We start from the raw sequence: 19,507 nt of genomic DNA on the forward strand, positions 1-19,507 counted from the left end.
GAAATGTATTGCTAATTAATGCCTTCAATTACTACAGACTTAACGTAAACATTTATTAGTAAAATGACACTCATATCCCTGCGTATACACCTATTCGTGTCTCCCTGATCCAAACTTAGTGATGAATGATCTTTTATCGTTAATTGTTCAAGTTGCGCAACGAAACGAAGAATTACTCGAAAATCTACCCTTAGCTCAATCTATTTTCCCTTAAACCATATCCCTTTTAGCCCAAATCACAATCCAAGCCACCCCCCTCCTGGTTTTGAGCCCAAACGCCTAAACCAATTTGAACATACAACCTCCATCAACCCAACCACATAAGCCCTAACCTAACCCTAATTTGTATTAGGCTGAAAACACGTTTAGAGTGGTCATCAAGGTAATTATCTTCACAATCTTGCAAAATTAACAAAATTAAAACATTTTTGTATAATTACATGTGCACCGTGCAATGGTGCAATTCACCACAATGAGATGCATGCACCGCGTCACGACACTTTCACCATGCATGGAATGACATTTGTTTTATTCTTCGACGGTGTTTTGTTTCTTGCACAACACTTCTTTTCCGCACCCAGCCTATAAATACGACCGTGATCCTAGGTTTTCAAACAGCAACACACCACAATACGAACATAAACAATAGAATTTGATCACATGGTCATTGTACGATTTAATTCAGTAACCGTTTCCAAACAATTTAAAGTTCCTTTGCAATTATCGGCCAAATTCACATATATCAAAACAACAACTGTTTTTCCTTGTTGCTTTACATCTTCCAATAACAATTTATTTTTATCCTAAAATGTGCAAATCAACAATGATTCTAGAATTGTAACCCTAGGATACGATGATTGGAGGAATAATATCAAGCAACAGAAATGAACATGAAGTTTATCAGGGGTTGATTTCAGAGTGAGGGAAGGGAAGGGGCGGTTTCGAGGGTTGCGGTTAAGGGAAGGGGCGTTTTACAGGGTGGGGGAAGGGAGGGGGAGTTTTTGAGGGCGGGGGAGGGCGAGAAAGGGCTGGGGTGTTTGCCTTTAGGGGAAGGGAGGAAGGGTGGTGGTTGCTGGTGGTTTAATTATTCTTTTCAATTTTTTAGTGTTTTGGACCAATCGGAGCTTAATACGTGTCATGTAACTTGTTACAATAGCTAGGTCGTTGACTTTTGTTGACCGGTCATGACCTAATAGAAGAAAACGCACCCCAAAGGTGGGATTATTAGGAAATAATTGATAGTTCAGATTAACAAAAGTAAGTGGCCTAAAGTTGGGATTAATATTACTAATTTCCCTAGAACTAATGCGTGTCACCATAACACACAATAAGACCCTTTATCTTCACTTTTTTTTTGCTGAATTAAAATTATTTTTGTCGAACTGAAATTATTTTTAATTTGGGGACAATAATTAGTTTTACTGAATTGAAGTTTATTTTACTTATTAAAACTAATTATATTTGTTATTTGAAATTATTGCTTTATATCAATAAAAATAATTTTTACTGAACAATAATTATTGAACTAGATATTTTTTAAGGTAACGATAGAGATTAGAGAACGAAAAAGACCTAAGTGTCAAAACTGAGTACACTATTATGTCGATTCTCATCGGCCCATCTTGCAATTTGATCTGGCATTGTCTGATTGTTAACTTATTCAATAAAATAAAATAAAAATTAAATGACACAAAAATGATCAATAATAAGTTCTAATATTTTTTTTTTGAAGAATTCCCATAAAGTTACTTTTTCCATTTCTTCCTATTTGACACTTTTTTAATCATATTTGTCAATGCACTTAACAACTATTAATTAATATCTTTAATTACTGATAAATAAAATTAAAAAAAGTTAATATTTTGATAATATATATCGTGAATTCATGACGAATTTAACAAGATCCCACATATTCTTGTATATATGTCACCAGATGAAGCCCGTGCGATGCACAATTTGCTTGAATTTTTAAAAATATTTGCTAAAATTTATTTATGTGCTAAAATTTGTTACATATGTAGATAAATTTCCTAATATCAAAAGATAATATTTTATATTTAATTAATTTAAACTTAAAAATATCATTCGCCAATTTTGCTTGCGTGACATTTGAATTAATTAATCTTAAAAATAAATTAATAATCTCTTATTTAATTGGCTACATTTAAAATTTATAATCTTACATGGCGCTAAGAAAATTAACACAAAGTTTCATATGTGGCTGGCCACACAATATTAAAAAAAAATAATAATAAAAAATAAAAAAATCAGTTTCTTCTCTTCTCTCCCTCTTCTTTCTCTCTCCTATTTTCTTCTTCTAAGTTGGGGTTACTACTTTATCTCTCTTCTCTCTCCTCTTTTACTTTTCTCCATAATTTGAATTTTTTGATGAAGAGATAATTGTTGATGAGAAGTTGAGTTCGAGTTTTCAAGGTTGGAGCTCCTCGTTATTGTCGCCAGAAAACAACTTAAAGGTTTTTAAGGCCAAATTCGGCCAAATAAACTCTAGATCTAGAGTTTTCATGGTCGAATATGACCTTTTTAGCCATATTTAAAGTGATATTCTAAGCCATTGTTAATTTTAAAGGTATTTGTTTTTTTTTTTAGGATTTTTTTTTACTTTTACCACAAAAAAAAATCAAAAAAAATGTTTTTTACCACCAAAACTTCTAAAACTTTTATTTTACCACCAAATAAAAAATTAAAAGTTGTTTTTTACCACCTGTCGTCAAAAACCTAACGGAATTTTCTAAATTCTTCGATTTTCGTGTCAAACACAAGCTCTTTAGGGGTTTTAGGGGGCACTTTATCCCTATGATTCCAATTTGAGGTCAGAATTAACAAAAAATGATCGGAAATGCCTCGTTTTGCATGTTTAAAAAAACCTTGATTTGCGTGAACACACAAAATGAGGCATTTTCGATCATTTTTTGTCAATTTTGACCTCAAATTGGTTCCGTAGGCCCAAAGTGTCCCCCTAAACTTATGAAAAACATCTTTTGCGCATAAAATTCGAAGGGATTTTTTTTAAACCGTTAGATTTAACGGTTTTCTTGACGTGTGGTGGTAAAAAACAATTTTTAGAAATTTTTTTGGTGGTAAAATAAAAGTTTTAGAAGTTTTGGTGGTAAAAAACAATTTTTTGATTTTTTTTGTTGGTAAAAGTCAAAATTTCCTTTTTTTTTTACGATTTGGTTGTGGGTTCAGTTGGATCTATGTTTGTTGTGGGTTTGGTGTATGATGGTGGTGTCATGGCGTATTGGGGGTGGGGCTAGTGGCGTATTAGGGATGGTGGTGGGTCAGGGGTTACAAGGTCGGGGGTTACTAGATGGGTAGGTCGGGGGTTACTTGAAGGGTTACTTAAGTGTGGTTACTTAGGGGTTACTTGGGGAGTTACTTAAGGGGTTACTAGAGGGGTTACTTTTAAACCGGATTGGACTGAAGACCGAAAATTAGAATTTTAAGAACCGAAGACCGGACTGATTAAGCTAGGACTGAACCCGGATCGAACCGAAAGAATCGGTCCGAAACCCGGACCAGACCGCTTTGGACCGATTTAAGAATTTTTTTTATAAAGAATACTAAATTTTTTATAAAGTTATGGAAAACACAAAAAAAAAAAAAAAAAAAAAAAGTAAAGGAAAAACTATATTTTAATGTCATTTTTACGTTTTTTTTTTAATGTTTAGTTCAAAAAAACTTATAAAGTTAAAGTTTTTAAAGCTTATCAAGGATAATTTTAACCATTATTTAAGGTTTCATGCATATTTTTAATAAAAAATTCGGTCCGATCCAAGACCTTTTTTATAGGGTTTTGGACCGGGCCGGACCGAAGACCGGAAAAATGAATTTCAAGACCCGAACACTGGAACGAATAATTTGGTCCGGTCCGGTCCGGACCGATTTATGAACACCCCTAGTGTGAATACATGGACAGTAATATAAAAAAAACGGAGGAAATATGTTAGAAACTAGATTAATCTCGTTCGATGCTTTGATCAAAATAAAATATTTTACATTTATTTATTCGTGAATACTCCGTATGGTTTTTATCGGTTTAACTCAACCTGATTATGTGAAGAGGGTCCCCACTCAACGAAATTCCCTCCCGCCTTCCACAACAGATCTTCCTAGAAATAAACGAAGTTCAGACGAATTTGGAACTATTTATTAATTTATAAATTAATAAAATTTATGATCACAAATTCTTCTTTCTTTGTCTCCTGATTTGGGTAGATTATCATCAGTATTCTACCAAATTCTATTCAATTTTCACTCTCCTAACACCCAGATTCTCTTTCGTTTTTTTCTGGGATTAAATTTAATTGGAATTTTGGATTTTTGGGAAGAAAGGAGAGAGAAATAGACAGCTACGCCAGTAAAGAACTAAAGATGATGTTGCAGTATAATGGGTTTTCAGGGCTTAAGACAAAAAGGGTATTTTTCTTTTACTTTTTTTTTTTTTTTTTTTTTTTTTTTTTTTTTTTTCTGTTGGCATTTTATATCTGAAATTCGTAGTGAATTGGGGTTTTTATTTTCTGCTATACATTGATTATTTTAAGTTTTGGGTGATTAAGTTTTCTTGTGGAATTATCTGATTTTTGTAGATTAAAGGAAATCAAGTTTTAGGTGTTCTTTGTTTGTTGCCTGAAAAAGAATGCTTTTTGATTGGATATTAGTTTTTTTGGCTGTCTAATTTGTGTTATCAAGTTGGCAATCTGTAGAATTTTAATGGGGGTTTAGTGGTTTATGCAATCGAAATCGATTTCGCGTGTTGAAATAATCATATTTGGCTGTACTGGGTAGCCAAAGTTATGAAATGAGCTGAGGTGTTTGCTATCATCAATGAATTGCACCTTCTGTTTGTTGTTTCAATTTAAAAAACAAACCAAGGAAGAACAATTTAAGCAAAACTAAAAGGTGGAAAACTAATTAATGGCAGTAATGAAGGAGATGGTACATTTTGGTAGTACTAGGAATGGGCATTTATGGTTATGGATTATAGAATAGTATTCCGTAATCGAGCATTCTTGTAATCATGACTTGTGTTGCTCTCTTATGACAATTGATTGCTATTCATACAGCATAGTGGGTAGCACTATGAAGTTCTACATAATTTTGACATAACCTTGGTTCACATCTTGTTATATGAAGTGAAGCTATCAATGTGGTTTAAACTCAAGTAACTTAGCTTACTGGTAATCTTTCTGCTAGGGAGAAGAAAAAATGATTGATTCTGTTTCAGTCCTGTTGGTTTCAAGATATATTTTCTGTTTGCCTGCAGATTGTGTTTGAAGATGTTTTCAGTGTGCTTGATTCTGCGAGTCTTGAGCATCTGAAAGAACTAACTGCAAGGCGTAGAGTGATTGAGGAATCTATAAACGCAACCAGCTTCATCACAGAAGCTACTGCAAGGGAGATGTCTGGAGGGCTGACTTCTCGTAGTCAACAGGTTAGTTCTTCAATCTAATTGTCTTGCCTGGTATAGTGGTATGTAACGATCTCGATTGTGCTTTTTTTCCCAAAATCTTCTCTTTATCACTTAGATCTTGGCTTATCGGTTGTTTATTAAGAAACTCAGCTAGTAAGGACATTGCTTCTGTCTTGACTCCCCTTAAGAAAGGGTTTGTCTGTTGATAGTTTTAAACATTGTGCCTCCTAGTGCTTTCAAACTACTTGTCTGTTGTGGTTTTTCTGGTAGATAACAGGTTTGTTGGTATAACCTTCAACTTTCCTAAAGAGTAGATGTTTTTAAAATAACCAGAGAGGGGGATTCAGGGGAAGGGTTTGGAAGGTGGGTGGGTGGGGGGCTGATAAATTTTGTTAGTTACCTTGTGAAACTTAAAAATGAACCAGGGCATGCAACATGTCCAGTTGGCCCGGCCTAAGACAACATCATATGCTAACACAAACAGATCCTGTCAAAAACTAGTGCACCAATTTGCAGCTCTGACCTAGCAAATGCAAGCAACAGCAATAAAACATCAACCAGCTAAGAATGAAAGACGTAGTATTATGAGCAAGTTTAATTAATAGCTTACTGGCTTAAAGTAGCAGTAGCAAGCTGCAACAAAATTCAAAAGTCAGCTAAATTTACCCTTCTGTCAAAACCAGCAACCTCCTTGATTTTATTTTATTTTATTTTTTATTTATTTATTTTTTTTTTTAATTTATTTTTTTTTCTGAAACCATATTTAATCTGAAGCACCTAATTACTTTTCTGATCCATCCCTACACATCAAATATCCGTTGGTTCTGAATCCTGGTTTTTATCTTTTTTCTCAAAGACAATCTGTCTTGCAATGGAATTCTCAGGCATTCTCCTTGTCTTTAAATTCTTGCGTACCTGATACCTCTCTTCCTACTTGTCACGAACAAGTTCGTTATCTACATGGCTTTTTTTCCCTATACAGTTCACAAAAGGTCAAGCCCAAGCCAACTAGGAGAGCCTATCAGCATAGACACTACAGAAATAAAAACCAAACTCATCTAGCTTATAATCATTTTAAGACTATGTGCCACAAGCCTTTGGTATATCCAGGCATGGGACACATTCACTACCAGAAGCAAAATTTATTTTCTGCTGTCTATCTGCACTATGCAGCTTCTGTACTAAAACAAATTAAGTTTTTCAATACATGAAGCAATGATTTCCCACCTTAAAATAAAAAGAGCAATACTGTGGTTTCAATCAAATTTGAATTTCTGCTTAAACCTCCTTGAAGTATCTGTTGCACCTCTGAAGGAAGTGTGGTTGAATAAGCCAGTAAGCCTTTCTGTGTAACAATAAACAAGGTTGAGAAATTCATGCTTGCAATCCTACTCTATGTAATTGCAATCCTGTGATCATGAACAAGCTTAAATTAAACTTTAAAATAATCCCTAATATTGCATCTCCAATATTAGATCAGGTGACAAGTTGACAACCTGTATGTAGACCTAGGGTCTCAACTTAAACTACATATATTCCTATATATATATATATATATATATATATATGTATATATAAAGATGCACACATATCACCTTTCACAATAAAACTTTTATTCCTTCTCTTGATAAAAATCTTGCTTTTGATAGCAGAGCTCACTCTTAATCATTCTTATTTAAGAAACATGAATACAGAACCATGGCTTCAGCAAATCACCATTCTGAATTGTACTTATCTCATCATTTGCTCCTCTTGATACTAGCTTTTTTTTGATGAGGAGAGGTAGGGGATAATTAATTTAGGCTTCATGTTGGCTCTCTTGACACTTAGACAACATCTTAAAATTTTCCAAAATTGACATACCATTTCCTTTAGATGTCACAGAGTTGGGCATTTTTTTTTTTTTTTTTTTTGGGTGTCCCTTTTACTTAATTGAAACAATTTTAATTTTATTTCAAGAATAGTTGGCTTGTATGGCATGTACAGGGATCTTGTTTGCACTTTGGCAGAAGATTTAAAAATACTCAAGAGGCAAGACAAGATGCTATAGAAAATTGGATATTGATCTACGCTTACTTGTTACCTTTAAATAAAATGCATTTTCATAAATAAACCTGAAAAGTCTTATTTATAATAGAGTGGCTAAGATTTCTGATAGTTGCTTGGTTTCTATAGACATAGTCCATTTTCATGATAATTTCGTGACCATTCTTTACTTCCTGTGTGGTTCTTGTCTCATTCTGATGGTTCTCTGATAATAACTAATTGTCCCTTAACAAAGGAAATTTTCAAATGTCTCAGGATATTCAGAAACTTGAACAGTATCTGCCACTGCTGCAGAACTTTATTGTCCAAGTTGATTCGATAAGTCGAAATAAGGATTTGTTGATCTTAGAGCTGAGAATACAGTGGAGTAGCACCCTTAGCTCTATGAAGTTTAGATTTGGCGGTCCAAAGTTTTTCCAAATAAATAGTTTGAAGTATGAACTTGGGATGGTTCTGTTTCTTTATGGTTTGACTATCCGTGAGAGAGCCTTTGAAGTTTTTTCAGAAGGTTAGTACTTAATAAGCATAATCGTAATTCACTTGCTTATCAAAAAATTTTATTGGTTCCTGCATCTATATTAAATTTTAGTTATATTATTATCATAGATATGCAGCAATCTGCCAGCCTTCTGAGAAAAGCAGCTGGAATCTACAAATATTTGAGTGCTGAAGTCCTTCCACTTTTGCAATCTATCTTGCCTCCAGAGAAGCCACCAGAAACTACAACCAATGTCTCTTCTGCCATGAATAATATTTGCTTGGCAGAAGCTCAGGTATGTATATTATTGTCCAATAGCCTCAGTGTATTTTATATGTCATCTTCATATGTATAACAGAGGAATTCACTCAGATATACAATGTCAGTACTTCTTCAGTCAGATGTGATTTTAAAGTTTGATGATTTTTTTTTTTCAATTTATAATTTATAGGCAATAGCCATAAGAATTGCAGAAAAGCAGGGATTGTCCAATGGTGCACTAGCAAAATTGCACTATGGCGTTACACAGCTCTTGGATGAAGCAAGTTCTGTTCTGCAATCAGAACCTAAAGATGTTTCTCGCAAATTTATAGTAAGTGCATCATTTCTGCACCTACTAAGTAAGCAAAGAGCTTAATTCTGAATTTATATCAGTGGCGTCTGTCCATATTGTATCCCGTTCTTCTTTCTTGATGTAAACACCATAGCTGCAATTTTGTTATCTGCAGGAGTTTATATATACTTGCAGTACTCTACATGAATTGAAAAGTTATAGACGCCTTGCTGAAAGCTACAAACAGTCTGAACAAATGGGAGTGGCCATTGGTCTTCTTAACTGTGGAATGAGTAAATCAAAGAACTTGCCTGGAGAACAGACTTGGCGAGAAGCTTTTAAAAGTGAAGTTTACAAGATCTCTGATATGCTAAAAAAGTACAATGATGAAAATGCATTTGTCTGGCAGCAAAAGATCCCACTAGATTATGAGTTGCCATCCTTGGAAGGTAGAACGGTAGTGACCACCACCTCTTACGATCCTCAAAGATGGGAAAGAGAAATTGCTTTCAGCAGCTGAAAGCAAACCGTATTTACTTGTACAGTATCATTTATTGTGTAAAAAATATTGATTCACTTCGCTTCTTGTGTATACCATACCAGGCTTACCAGCTGAGCCTGGAGTTTTGTTTCAGAAAGGAGTTTTGTTCCTGTCTTGCTGAAGTCAATATTCATAAGGCTTGGACGGTAGGCCGTTAAGGGCAATGTAGGATTTGAGTGTAAATGAAGATTTCAAAGCTGGAGCTGCTGTTCAGTGTCCGTGCTGATTTTTGTTGCATTTTGCAGGACTGAATACTAAGGAAAATTAAAACTTTTTCAAGGAAACTGCATCCTTGAGTTGTTCGTTCATGTCTTAATTGCTTTGTTTACAAATTGATGATCCAGCCAATCCATTTTTACTTAAATTGGTTTCCCTTTTTTAGATTGAAAACAAATACAATAATGATAAAGAGGATATTGTTCTTGTACTTGGATTACTTTGTCTAAACACTAAAATCAAAAGTCTCATTTTATAAGCATTTAAATGTCAAGATTTCAATATAGATAGGAGAATAGGACCATTAAAATCAAGGTCCTATTGTATAATTTTACAGTACCTACTACCTACTCACCAAAATAACAAAGATGAGAAATAAAAGCACCAAATCTTTTTATGTTTGTAGGTAGGGAGAATGTGCTCTATTAGATTAAAATCTCGCACAAGTCAATCCAACCCATGTAACAATTCTACTTGAAAAAATCAACTACTTTTGTTAGTTTGTATAAAACCTATTTTCAATGTAGAAAATATAATACGAGTCTTTGTACACTATAAGATACAACCGGTTGTATGAAAAACAAGCTCGCTACTGCGAAGCAGGATCCGAACGATGTAGTGCCAAGTGGATTTGTCAGCACCACCCTTTTCCTGAACAAGTCTTTCAAAATGAAGCTATTCTATTTCTCTCTTTACGCCTAATGATCCATCAATCATGGCTGCTCTTCGATGCACTTTCACACCATTCACTTCGTGTCATCAAAAACCCTCTTTAACCCCTAAACAATTCTTCCCCTTCAATCCCTCAACACCATCTTCATCTTCTTCTTCTTCAACATGCAATTACCCCAGAAATACGTTATTCAATCCATCTTCTCAAAGTCACAGGTATATAATTTTCATCTTTTCTCAAAATTCTAAGTTGCCAGTTTTTGAGTTCTTATTGTTGCTCATTGAATTGCCATTTTTTATTTTGTTTGACTTTTAATAGGTTAGGAAGGGGAAGGGCTATATCTGCTCTTGTTTCAGAAGATAGTACAACTGGGTCTTTATCTTCTTCAATTACTGATAATGGGTTCAAACTCACTTATCTTGAGGTGGGTTTTTCAATCTTTATTTATCTAATTAAGATTCAAGTAATTTTTCTGTCAATTTATATTAAGCATCATGATTATTTATTTTGTTTGAGATTGTAAAGGTAAAACCATCACAACCACTTACCATTTCCCAAGTCTGAGAGTAGATTAAGGGGAAGAGTGATAATAAGCTTTCCATGGTATACATTACTGTATTTGTGTGTAACATTGATCATGGATATTGGCTTAAACTTTCTTCTATTTTCGTCCCTCAATCTTAGTAAAGGTATAAGGGTATAATATGTCATAGATAATTAGCGTTCTACGAAATGTGATAACTTTTTCGGACATCCTGTAGTAGCATATGTGACTATTGGGAGTAGTATATTAGGGACTTTGGGGAGGAGATATACTACTTACTCCGTTTCATATTTGTTGGCACAATTTGACTTTGGACACTATTTACATAACATACTTTGACTCAAATTTGTGATTCATACATGGGAAAAAAAAACTCTGTTATGTGGGGCCTTATTAGATTTATTTCAATGTATATTTTTCCGGAGATAAACTTTATAATTTTATCCCTTAAAAAATCATAGATGTTGAAATTTAAAATTGCACATTGGCAAATGTGACTAAAGAAATGTGTCAACTAGAATAAACGGAGGAAGATTTGTTATTGAATATTGTTGATTTAGATCACCATAAAAGTTTTTTTATTTTGTTTGTGTTTGATATATTTCTCGTATTTTCCCAGAAACCCATTGTAAAGAATATAATGTAGTATTGATAACGGTTGATATATGGAATGTGGCAACTAGAAACCTTATACTGTCTTGCTCTATTGTGTTTATGACTAGTTTGATTTATTATTGTTTGGTGGGTTTTATAGGGAAATAGTTGGTTGTGGGAAGCAGGTAATGTGAAGCTATTGGTGGATCCGATTTTAGTGGGAAGTTTGGATTTTGGCATTCCATGGCTCTATGATGCTACTAAGAAATTCTTGAAGAACTTTCAGGTATTGGGCTTTTGGATCTTGTTATTCAACTGCTGATGCATGATCAGTTTATAGTTGGAATTTGTTGTTTCTCCTCTTACCGCCCCAGCTTAGCTGTTTAATGACCTTGATGCATTGTTCTGCAGCTTAGTGATATTCCTGAAGTGGACTGTCTAATAATCACACAAAGTCTGGATGATCATTGCCATTTAAAGACCTTGAAGCCACTCTCTGCCAAGTTCCCTAATTTAAAAGTAGTTGCAACTCCTAATGCCAAGGCAATGCTGGATTCTCTCTTTAGCAAGGTATGTATATATATATTATTCTCTTTCCTGCTTTAGAAATGACGGTTTTATGCTTTGGATAATTGCATTCACTAGGAAAGATAGACAGTTAGACACAGATATCAGGGACAATTTTAGAAACTGCTGAAGAACCAAAGCCTCTTCATCTCTGAATTATTGACTAAAGTAATTTAATTTGGTCATTGGACAGCTTCAGTCATTAAGCATACTACAAGATTAATAGATCATTATGGTTACTACATACATAAACTTCTTCTCAGACTGCTTAGACCTTTAGTAAGACCAATTCAATCAAACCCCCATTGAAAGGCACATATACTATTTGAATTAATTACTATTAACTCCTTATTTTAGATACACTTTTAAATAGTATGAAGACCTCCTTGAAAATATATGCATCTTGCACTGAGAGTTACCTGCCTTGGTAGTAAAAGATCTTGATTGGCTGTTATAGCCCATGTCCATCTTGTAAAGTTACTGGCTGGTTAAGCTTTGGATATTTTGAAATCCATGCTTACTTTTTCTACAATTGTACCAAATCTCCCAACGTGATATGTCTCATTTCTCTTTTGACTACTAAGTGATGTATAAAATTATAAAACGAAACCAGATTTGCCTAAAAAATAAGCCTCATAATATCTTCTCCCAGTAAAAAAAATTCTAGTTCAAGTTCAATATGTGGTAATATCACCTTTTAATTGGTTGCTTGGCTCTATTGATAGTGTTCGTTTCATGTAGCCCATGCAAAAAATTACCTTACTTTGAAATAATAGGTGAAGTTTGGCTTTGGGATAGGGAATTGTAACAAATTCATTCTATTTTAAAAATACTTTTAGTTTTTCTAAAGTTTACAAGCCTACAAGTTAAATTTAGTTTCATGTTCATTTTAGTAATCAAACTCTAATATTAAAATCAATTTTTCACCAAGTGAGTCAAGCCGGACCGAAATGAGTCTAAACTGTTCACAAGCTGTTGTGAATTGTGATCATATTCACCCCGACTTCCGAGCTTCAAAACAATGGTAGCATTGAGATGCTTTGCTTCCTAGATTCCCTCAAAGGCTCAAATGTACTCTTTTCGCCCCCATAATAGTGCACCCCATTCTTTCGGCATATAGTATTCGGTGATAAGATATGTTGATGAAAAAGTAGGTATGATGAAAGATAAAGGGGTAACTTTTTAATTGAACGAGCACGAGTATTTATAACATAGTAGGCCCTTGTCAAAAATTAAAGGGGCAATTTAATTCTCCCTCCTTTGTTCATTTTCCAGTTCTTGGACTTTTCTATTCACCTCGTTCTGGTCACAAAATTGCTTGTGGTTTTTCTTGTAGTACCAACACCTACTTAGGGCTGTAATTCTTAAGAATAGTAAAGTCCACTAGGTTAGCTTTAACGGAAAGTTCATTTTGAGGAGAGTTCTTATCATCTGGTCGATTTACTTCCTCGACTTTCATGTTAATCTTCTTGGTCCTTATGTTTGATATTTTAAGGTGATTAGCCTGTCTCTTGTGTGCAGTGCTTCACATCTAAACTTACTTCATTATTTTTTTTTTTGGTTTCATCACTTTGCAAATTGTGGACTCTTAGGCTTTTTCGAGATTAGAAAGATAGAGGGATAAAAAAAAAGTGGACCCATGTGATAGGAGAGAGATAAAGAGAGTTTATTAACTGAAAAGGAAAGTGATGCAACTAATTTGAAACTTCTGTTTTAGGAAAGTGATGCAACTAAAAAGAAACGGAGGAAGTAACTCATTTAGGGAGTCAGCTTCTCGTATTCTTGAACTTGTTCCATGATTATTTTTGTCGCTCACCTTTTGGGTCTGCATCCAACTAGGCATCTTTTTTTTTCCCCCTTGGATCATCATTGCATAGTCACTATCCCAAGATAAATTGACAGATTTGTTGATGGAGAGCTATCAAACACAAAATTATTGATATGGCTCAATAGGTGACCTTTTAATCATCTTGATCTTTTCCTCATACTTTTTAATTTTCAAGCTGCCTCTGATGAAACATGAAAGTGCAAACCATCGTAAGGGCAGGAGACCAGGAGTTTGATTTTCGACAAGTCTTTATATATATATATATATATATATATATATATATATATATATATATATATATATATATATATATATATATATAGTCCATCTATAATCACTCATTTGAATAAGATAATAATTGATGGGAGTTGTTAGTGCCATCAAGATGCTCGGGTTTGGAAATATCAAGGTCTTGTAGATAGAATGATCCACACCACCACCATATCAACATATGAGACTACCCACATCGATCCTAATCTATAGTAGGAGCACTTCAAAATGACAATTATAAACTCAATATAAGTTAAACTAAGTAAATTGTATTTTCTTTTTCCATGTATGACAAATGTCTAGAGGTGGAAAATGTGTATGCAGATCAAGGTCAGATCAAAACTTTTCAGTATGTGTCATATTTGGGTGGTGAGACATGAAGTTTGTTTCAGGTTGGTTAAAGTCATATTCAATTCATTTATATAGTCAATTAGCTTGTTACATTGTTATGATAAATAAATTGATATTAATCATGTTAATTTTTTGGTTAAGTCAAGTAACTATGTATTCCTTATACTCAAGTATCTTTGGTGTCATAGTGTGTGTTCATCAACCATGTTTTAGCTTCCTTCCGCATGCTTCTTTTCTTAAGGTATATCCTTGTCATTCCCCACATTTTATTTCTTGTGTCTTGATTTTCAGGTAACATATCTCGAACCAGGTGAAACCACAGAAATTGAGGGAAGGAACGGTGCAAAAGTTGGAATCCGTGCCACTGCTGGGCCAGTTCTTGGTCCACCTTGGCAGCGGCCTGAGAATGGGTATGGATCATGCAGCATGCAACTTATTATCCATTTCAAGCAAAATAATGCTTTAAGCTTTGAAATTTTCCGTTTCAGAATATATTTATATTTTCAACCTATCTTTAACAGTGTAATTAACTAAATATCTGGCAGATACATTATATCTTCTTCTGAAGGCAAGCTGACACTTTACTATGAACCTCACTGCGTCTACAATGATGAATCCTTGAAGAATGAGCAGGCAGATATTGTCATTACTCCAGTCATAAAGCAGCTTCTACCAAAATTTACACTTGTTTCTGGGCAAGAAGATGCAGTTAAGCTTGCAAAGCTATTGCGTGCCAAGTATATGCTTATTGACTTGTCTCTTCATCGTTTTATTGAATTTATTGTTTCATGCATTCTCAAATTCCCATTTGTTATGATTGAAGGTTCGTTGTTCCAATGAAGAATGGAGACCTTGAAAGCAAAGGGCTTCTTTCAAGTTTAATTCAATCTGAAGGAACCATGGGATCTTTTAGGGTTTGGTTTCTTCTCTTACTTTTCAAATTTTGTTTCATTATTAAGCAGCTCTAGTATTTACATCAATTTTGAACTGAACAAATTTTACAGCTTAGCTGCAATTGCTTTTCATATTCAAGTCTTCGTTGTTTTAGTTTCCAGTAATTGAAACAAAGAGCCTGGCTTCAGAGTTACATTCGATTTGCTTCAGAAACTTTTCGGTTCTCATATATGTATTTTCCATCAATTAGGTAGCACAAACAAAGGTGGTCTGAAATTATAATAAGGAATTTTGAATTTTTGTCAATAAATTCAATTGGATTGAAAGGCAAACAGCTTCATCATGTAATGATGAATAAAAATTAGTAGAATATCCTGCATGTCATCAATAATTTTTTCACTTCTGGTTGACACAATTTAGTTTTACTTGTAAGGTTTTAGGACACGCTAAAGCACAGACTATCAATTAATTATATATCTGGGCACTTATCAGAATTGAAATCAGCCTGGTCATTTTGGTGTCAGAGGAGAGGAGGACTTCTAGCTGCATAGCCAAACCTCCAATTTAGGTTACACAATTTGTCACCTGTTGTGAGTTGGCACATTGCAAGATGCAAAGTAGCTTTTCCTAGATAAAGAATGTTGGTGCAGCTATTTTGAGGATACTGGTTTTAAAAAGTTATAATTTTATAATTGTCTTGCCGAATTTTTGTCAAAATTCTAATTCTGAGGCCACAATTCTATAATAAACATGAAATCTAACTGATCAATTAGAAATTTTGGTCTATATATAATTGATACACTGAAAGCCATATACACTTCTAGCTGAACAAAAAAAAAGAGAGAAGGTATTTCCATTCTCTTTTTTAAGATATGTATATCTTTGTTTTTCTATGACATTGTTTTCCAGCCCCCGAAAGTGGAGGAGATAGAATTATAAAAGGCTAATTTGCATATTCTGCAGTATGAATATACGAAGTATATTTTATGTGATGCATTTTTTTAAGGGTTAAGAAACAAGATAACTGGTGGCACTTGTCAATTAAACACTAAACTACTTTATGTGCCTAATCAAGTGGTTCAAAGTTCAAACCTTCCATTATCCAAAGTTGTGGACCTAGTTTGGCATTCATGAATTTGCAGTACATTAGATGATTAGAGAAGCTTTTTTTTTTTATTCTGGGGTTTGTTTGGTGCATTAGTTAGAATTGCATTGTCTTCCTTTCGCTGTTCAGTGTTGTATTGATAGATTTAACTTTCAATACTACCTGCTTTGTCAAAGAACTTCTCCGCAGGAGCCTGACATGGTATTAAATAATCTGAATCGAAACATTCTAGATGTAACTACATAGTTGCTGTTTATATTGCAAATAGGTGCTTGTAAATGTAATCAAATGCCCTCACTTTGAGACTCTTGGATTGGCTGTACGCCTGTACCATCAATTTAGCTACAATACTTCATATTTTTTCTAAGTTTGTCTAGTGACATGAGGATTTACTCCTTTCTGTGTTTCTAGTCCATCAGTATATCTTTCCTGTTAATTTTGTACGTCACGCTTTTCATTTTGAACTATTCAATATATCTTAACATGATATTAGGTTGGGAATTTAAGTCCAAATCACGTGTGTGAGTTGTTATTACATGTATATACGTAGTAGGGTAAAAACCTACGGTAATATTTAACTTGTTATTCTGGCCCTTATGACTCTGAAGCACTGACATTCTTCCTAATAAGGTCTCGATCACACTTGCTGCTATGTATAGCATAAGAGTAGATAGCATAGCAGTTTGAAAAAGATTAGACTATTTTCTATGCTTCGGGGTTCAATTTATTGAGCCTGTTCATGCTGTTATCTTCAACTGATGGAATATTTTCTATTGAATCCAGGAGCTTTTATCAAAGGAGTTGCCTGATGCGAAGGTGCTCGAGCCAACTCCAGGTGTTCCATTAAAGATTCCTGAAGTGTGAGTATCTGCACACAGGGATGCTGTAAATCAGTAAATTATTACAGGAGAAAGGAATGCTGTAGAAAAATTTAGCCCATATTGTTATTTGTATATCATTACACATTTACACTACAAAGTAAGCCCCTGATTTGCAGCAAACAGAAGCATTCTAAACTTGGGATCAAGAGCTAAAAGGGGCAAACTAGGTCTTGTACTCAGGAACACGATGTAAATTCGAAAGCACATAAAGTTCAGAGTAGATTTCAGTAACATTAAAGTATGTGAATACTTCCTCTCTCCCCCAAATATTGTAAGGATCTAACAAGAATTCACATTACTACATTTTTCTTAGATATACAGTAAGTTACAATGTGTTATTGAAGAAGTGAGTAATTACTAATTAGTGTTAAAATCGTAAATGGTGCAATATATAGAGAACGAAAAAGGTACTCCGTATATATTTTATACATAATCCGGAACATGGTGCACCCGGAACATGTTGCACGTCATGTTGTCAATAGTCAATTGTATAACCTAGTTATCCAACCATCAGTGGCGGATCTAGGATTTTCGAACTTATGAGTCACCATCAATAATTGATCACCTGTTTCAATCTAAAAATTATATACTACCTCCGTTAACGGTTATTTGCAATATTTGCCATTTTGGAAAGCTACCTATTATGAGCAACAAATTTTTTTCTTTCCAAATTTAGTAACTTTTTGTCAACAAAATGACCATATTACCCTTACTTAAACAACTTAGACATCTAATTAAATTATTAACTTGGCCACATGGACACTGTGGTCCTTAAACTTTGGTCACTCATCTTTTTTCCACCGGAAAAGTAAGTTATGGGTGGTTGAGGGACCAATTTGCTTCGTTTGAAAGATGAGGGACCAAAATGGTACAAATACTAAAGGTGAGGGATCGTATTTTAGCTTAACTCCCCAATCCGCTTAAAATGGTCCCAACCGGTCATGTAACTTGTAATAACAAGTTACTTAACACGTGTCGCCCTATGATTTGTCCAAAAAATAAAAATAAAATAAATTTTTAAAAAGTTAAATATTTTTTTAAAAAAATAAATAAAATTAATAGTACCACCACCAGCCCAAGTGGCTCCGGTCACCCCTGACACCAAGCCAAGTGGCTTCAGTCACCCAGACCCTCGGCGCCGGCAACGCGCCTAAACCCCCTCCCCTGATCCCCCGCCTCCCTTCCTCACGTCTCACGAAACCACTGTCTCCCTCCCTCACGAAACCACCAACCAAACTCCATCACGAAAGTGCCAGCCCCCAACCCCAACTCTAGCGCTGGCGTCGCGACGACCAGCACCCTCCCTTCCAGCCCACGAAATCCAGGCTTAGGCGAGGTTTCCGTCACAATCCCAGCCCCTTTTACCGCCGCACCGTCCTCCCCGACCTCAATTCATCTAGCGTGGTGGGTTTCAATTTTCGAAAGGGTTTTGGGGTTGGGTTGGGATATCAGTCGGTTTCAGGCAGCGGCGGATTCGGGTCTGGTTGGAGCGGTGGTTTCCGGTCTTGGTGCGGTGGTAGTTCTAAGGTAGGGGTTTGGGTGGTGGTGGCTGGTGGGGATGGTGGTGCCTGTGGTGTGGCTTAGGTGGTTGTTTTTTTATTTTTATTTTTTATTTTTACTTTTGTATTTTCTTTTAGTGTTATTTTTTTATTATTATTTTTGACCAATCAAGTTATGACACGTGTATATTAAACTTAATTTAAAAAAATTACCTCTTCAACCGGTTACTGGTCACCCGGGATTATTTTGAGCGGATTGGGTATAAAGGTCGGATTATTTAAAAATAATCAATATGTGGGATTATTTTGAGCGGATGAGCCAAATGTCGGATTATTTCGGACAATTTTTCCTTTATATAATTATAGTACGATTTATTATTGGCCTTATCAGAGAAGCTACATTAGCTATAAAAAAAAAAAGGTTTATATTGGCTATTTTTGTGTAAGAAATGGGCCAATTAGTGTCTTAATCTCTTGATAATAATTGATATGACAGAACGCCAGAATCAACTAGAATTCATAAATCAATAGGCCCAATTGAACACTATCATTGTTTTTTCATTGGTATCAGGCCACTATCTTTTTTTTTGTTTTTTTTTTCCTTGGTTCAATATGGTCATTAAAATTTACAAATATAGATGAAATGAAATTCGTCCTCCATTTTTTTTTTTTTTTTTTTGATTTGAAAGAAGAAATTCGACCTCCAATTTAATCACGAAGCCAAGATTTTTTTTATTTTATTTTATTTTATTTTTTTATTTTTAATTCCACCCAATTTATCCTTTGGGCTAATCCAGATTCGAGGTTTAGTTCTAGATGGTTATGTTACATTTTTCTCTCAATTGTTGTTGCGTGAGATCAAACACGTGTCCTCCCTACCAAGTGTAGTCCCAATCACCACTACACCAATAACCAATTGATACGAAACCAATATCTTATTAATTGTACATTTGTACAATTATCTTTTTTAATCTACTTGAACTATTTAACTAAGTGCGTGCAAATCAATATGAAATATACACTCTTCATTCTTGAT

The 19,507-nt window shown here is 34.4% G+C and overlaps 2 protein-coding genes across 2 annotated transcripts; both read left to right on the forward strand.

The window, feature by feature from the left end:
• The first annotated feature begins 4,077 nt into the window (after positions 1–4,077).
• On the forward strand, positions 4,078–9,357 carry LOC145606740 (uncharacterized). The gene is made up of 6 exons (XM_081662600.1): positions 4,078–4,437; positions 5,285–5,452; positions 7,733–7,985; positions 8,084–8,250; positions 8,407–8,547; positions 8,684–9,357. Exons 1-6 carry the CDS (start codon positions 4,393–4,395, stop codon positions 9,026–9,028), a joined length of 1,119 nt encoding a protein of 372 aa, XP_081518726.1. The 5' UTR covers positions 4,078–4,392; the 3' UTR covers positions 9,029–9,357.
• A 573-nt stretch (positions 9,358–9,930) lies between these two features.
• Positions 9,931–17,318, forward strand: LOC145558153 (uncharacterized). Its single transcript, XM_081619297.1, has 8 exons — positions 9,931–10,153; positions 10,257–10,362; positions 11,237–11,362; positions 11,488–11,646; positions 14,384–14,502; positions 14,638–14,829; positions 14,916–15,006; positions 16,875–17,318. The coding sequence occupies exons 1-8, from the start codon at positions 9,981–9,983 to the stop codon at positions 16,953–16,955; spliced, it is 1,047 nt and encodes a 348-aa protein (XP_081475423.1). The 5' UTR covers positions 9,931–9,980; the 3' UTR covers positions 16,956–17,318.
• Positions 17,319–19,507: the final 2,189 nt, after the last annotated feature.

Source organism: Chenopodium album, chromosome 1 (assembly GCF_948465745.1).
Source record: "Chenopodium album chromosome 1, dcCheAlbu1.1, whole genome shotgun sequence".
NCBI lineage: Eukaryota > Viridiplantae > Streptophyta > Magnoliopsida > Caryophyllales > Amaranthaceae > Chenopodium > Chenopodium album.

What these genes read in the sequence shown, in the direction of transcription:
- LOC145606740 (XM_081662600.1), top strand. Translation starts at nt 4,393, where the DNA reads ATGATGTTGCAGTATAATGGGTTTTCAGGGCTTAAGACAAAAAGG. An exon ending in CAGGGCTTAAGACAAAAAGG is followed by an intron (nt 4,438 to 5,284) that starts GTATTTTTCTTT and finishes GTTTGCCTGCAG; the next exon opens with ATTGTGTTTGAAGATGTTTT. An exon ending in CTTTGAAGTTTTTTCAGAAG is followed by an intron (nt 7,986 to 8,083) that starts GTTAGTACTTAA and finishes TTATTATCATAG; the next exon opens with ATATGCAGCAATCTGCCAGC.
- LOC145558153 (XM_081619297.1), top strand. Translation starts at nt 9,981, where the DNA reads ATGGCTGCTCTTCGATGCACTTTCACACCATTCACTTCGTGTCATCAA. An exon ending in TCAAACTCACTTATCTTGAG is followed by an intron (nt 10,363 to 11,236) that starts GTGGGTTTTTCA and finishes TGGGTTTTATAG; the next exon opens with GGAAATAGTTGGTTGTGGGA. An exon ending in AATTCTTGAAGAACTTTCAG is followed by an intron (nt 11,363 to 11,487) that starts GTATTGGGCTTT and finishes ATTGTTCTGCAG; the next exon opens with CTTAGTGATATTCCTGAAGT.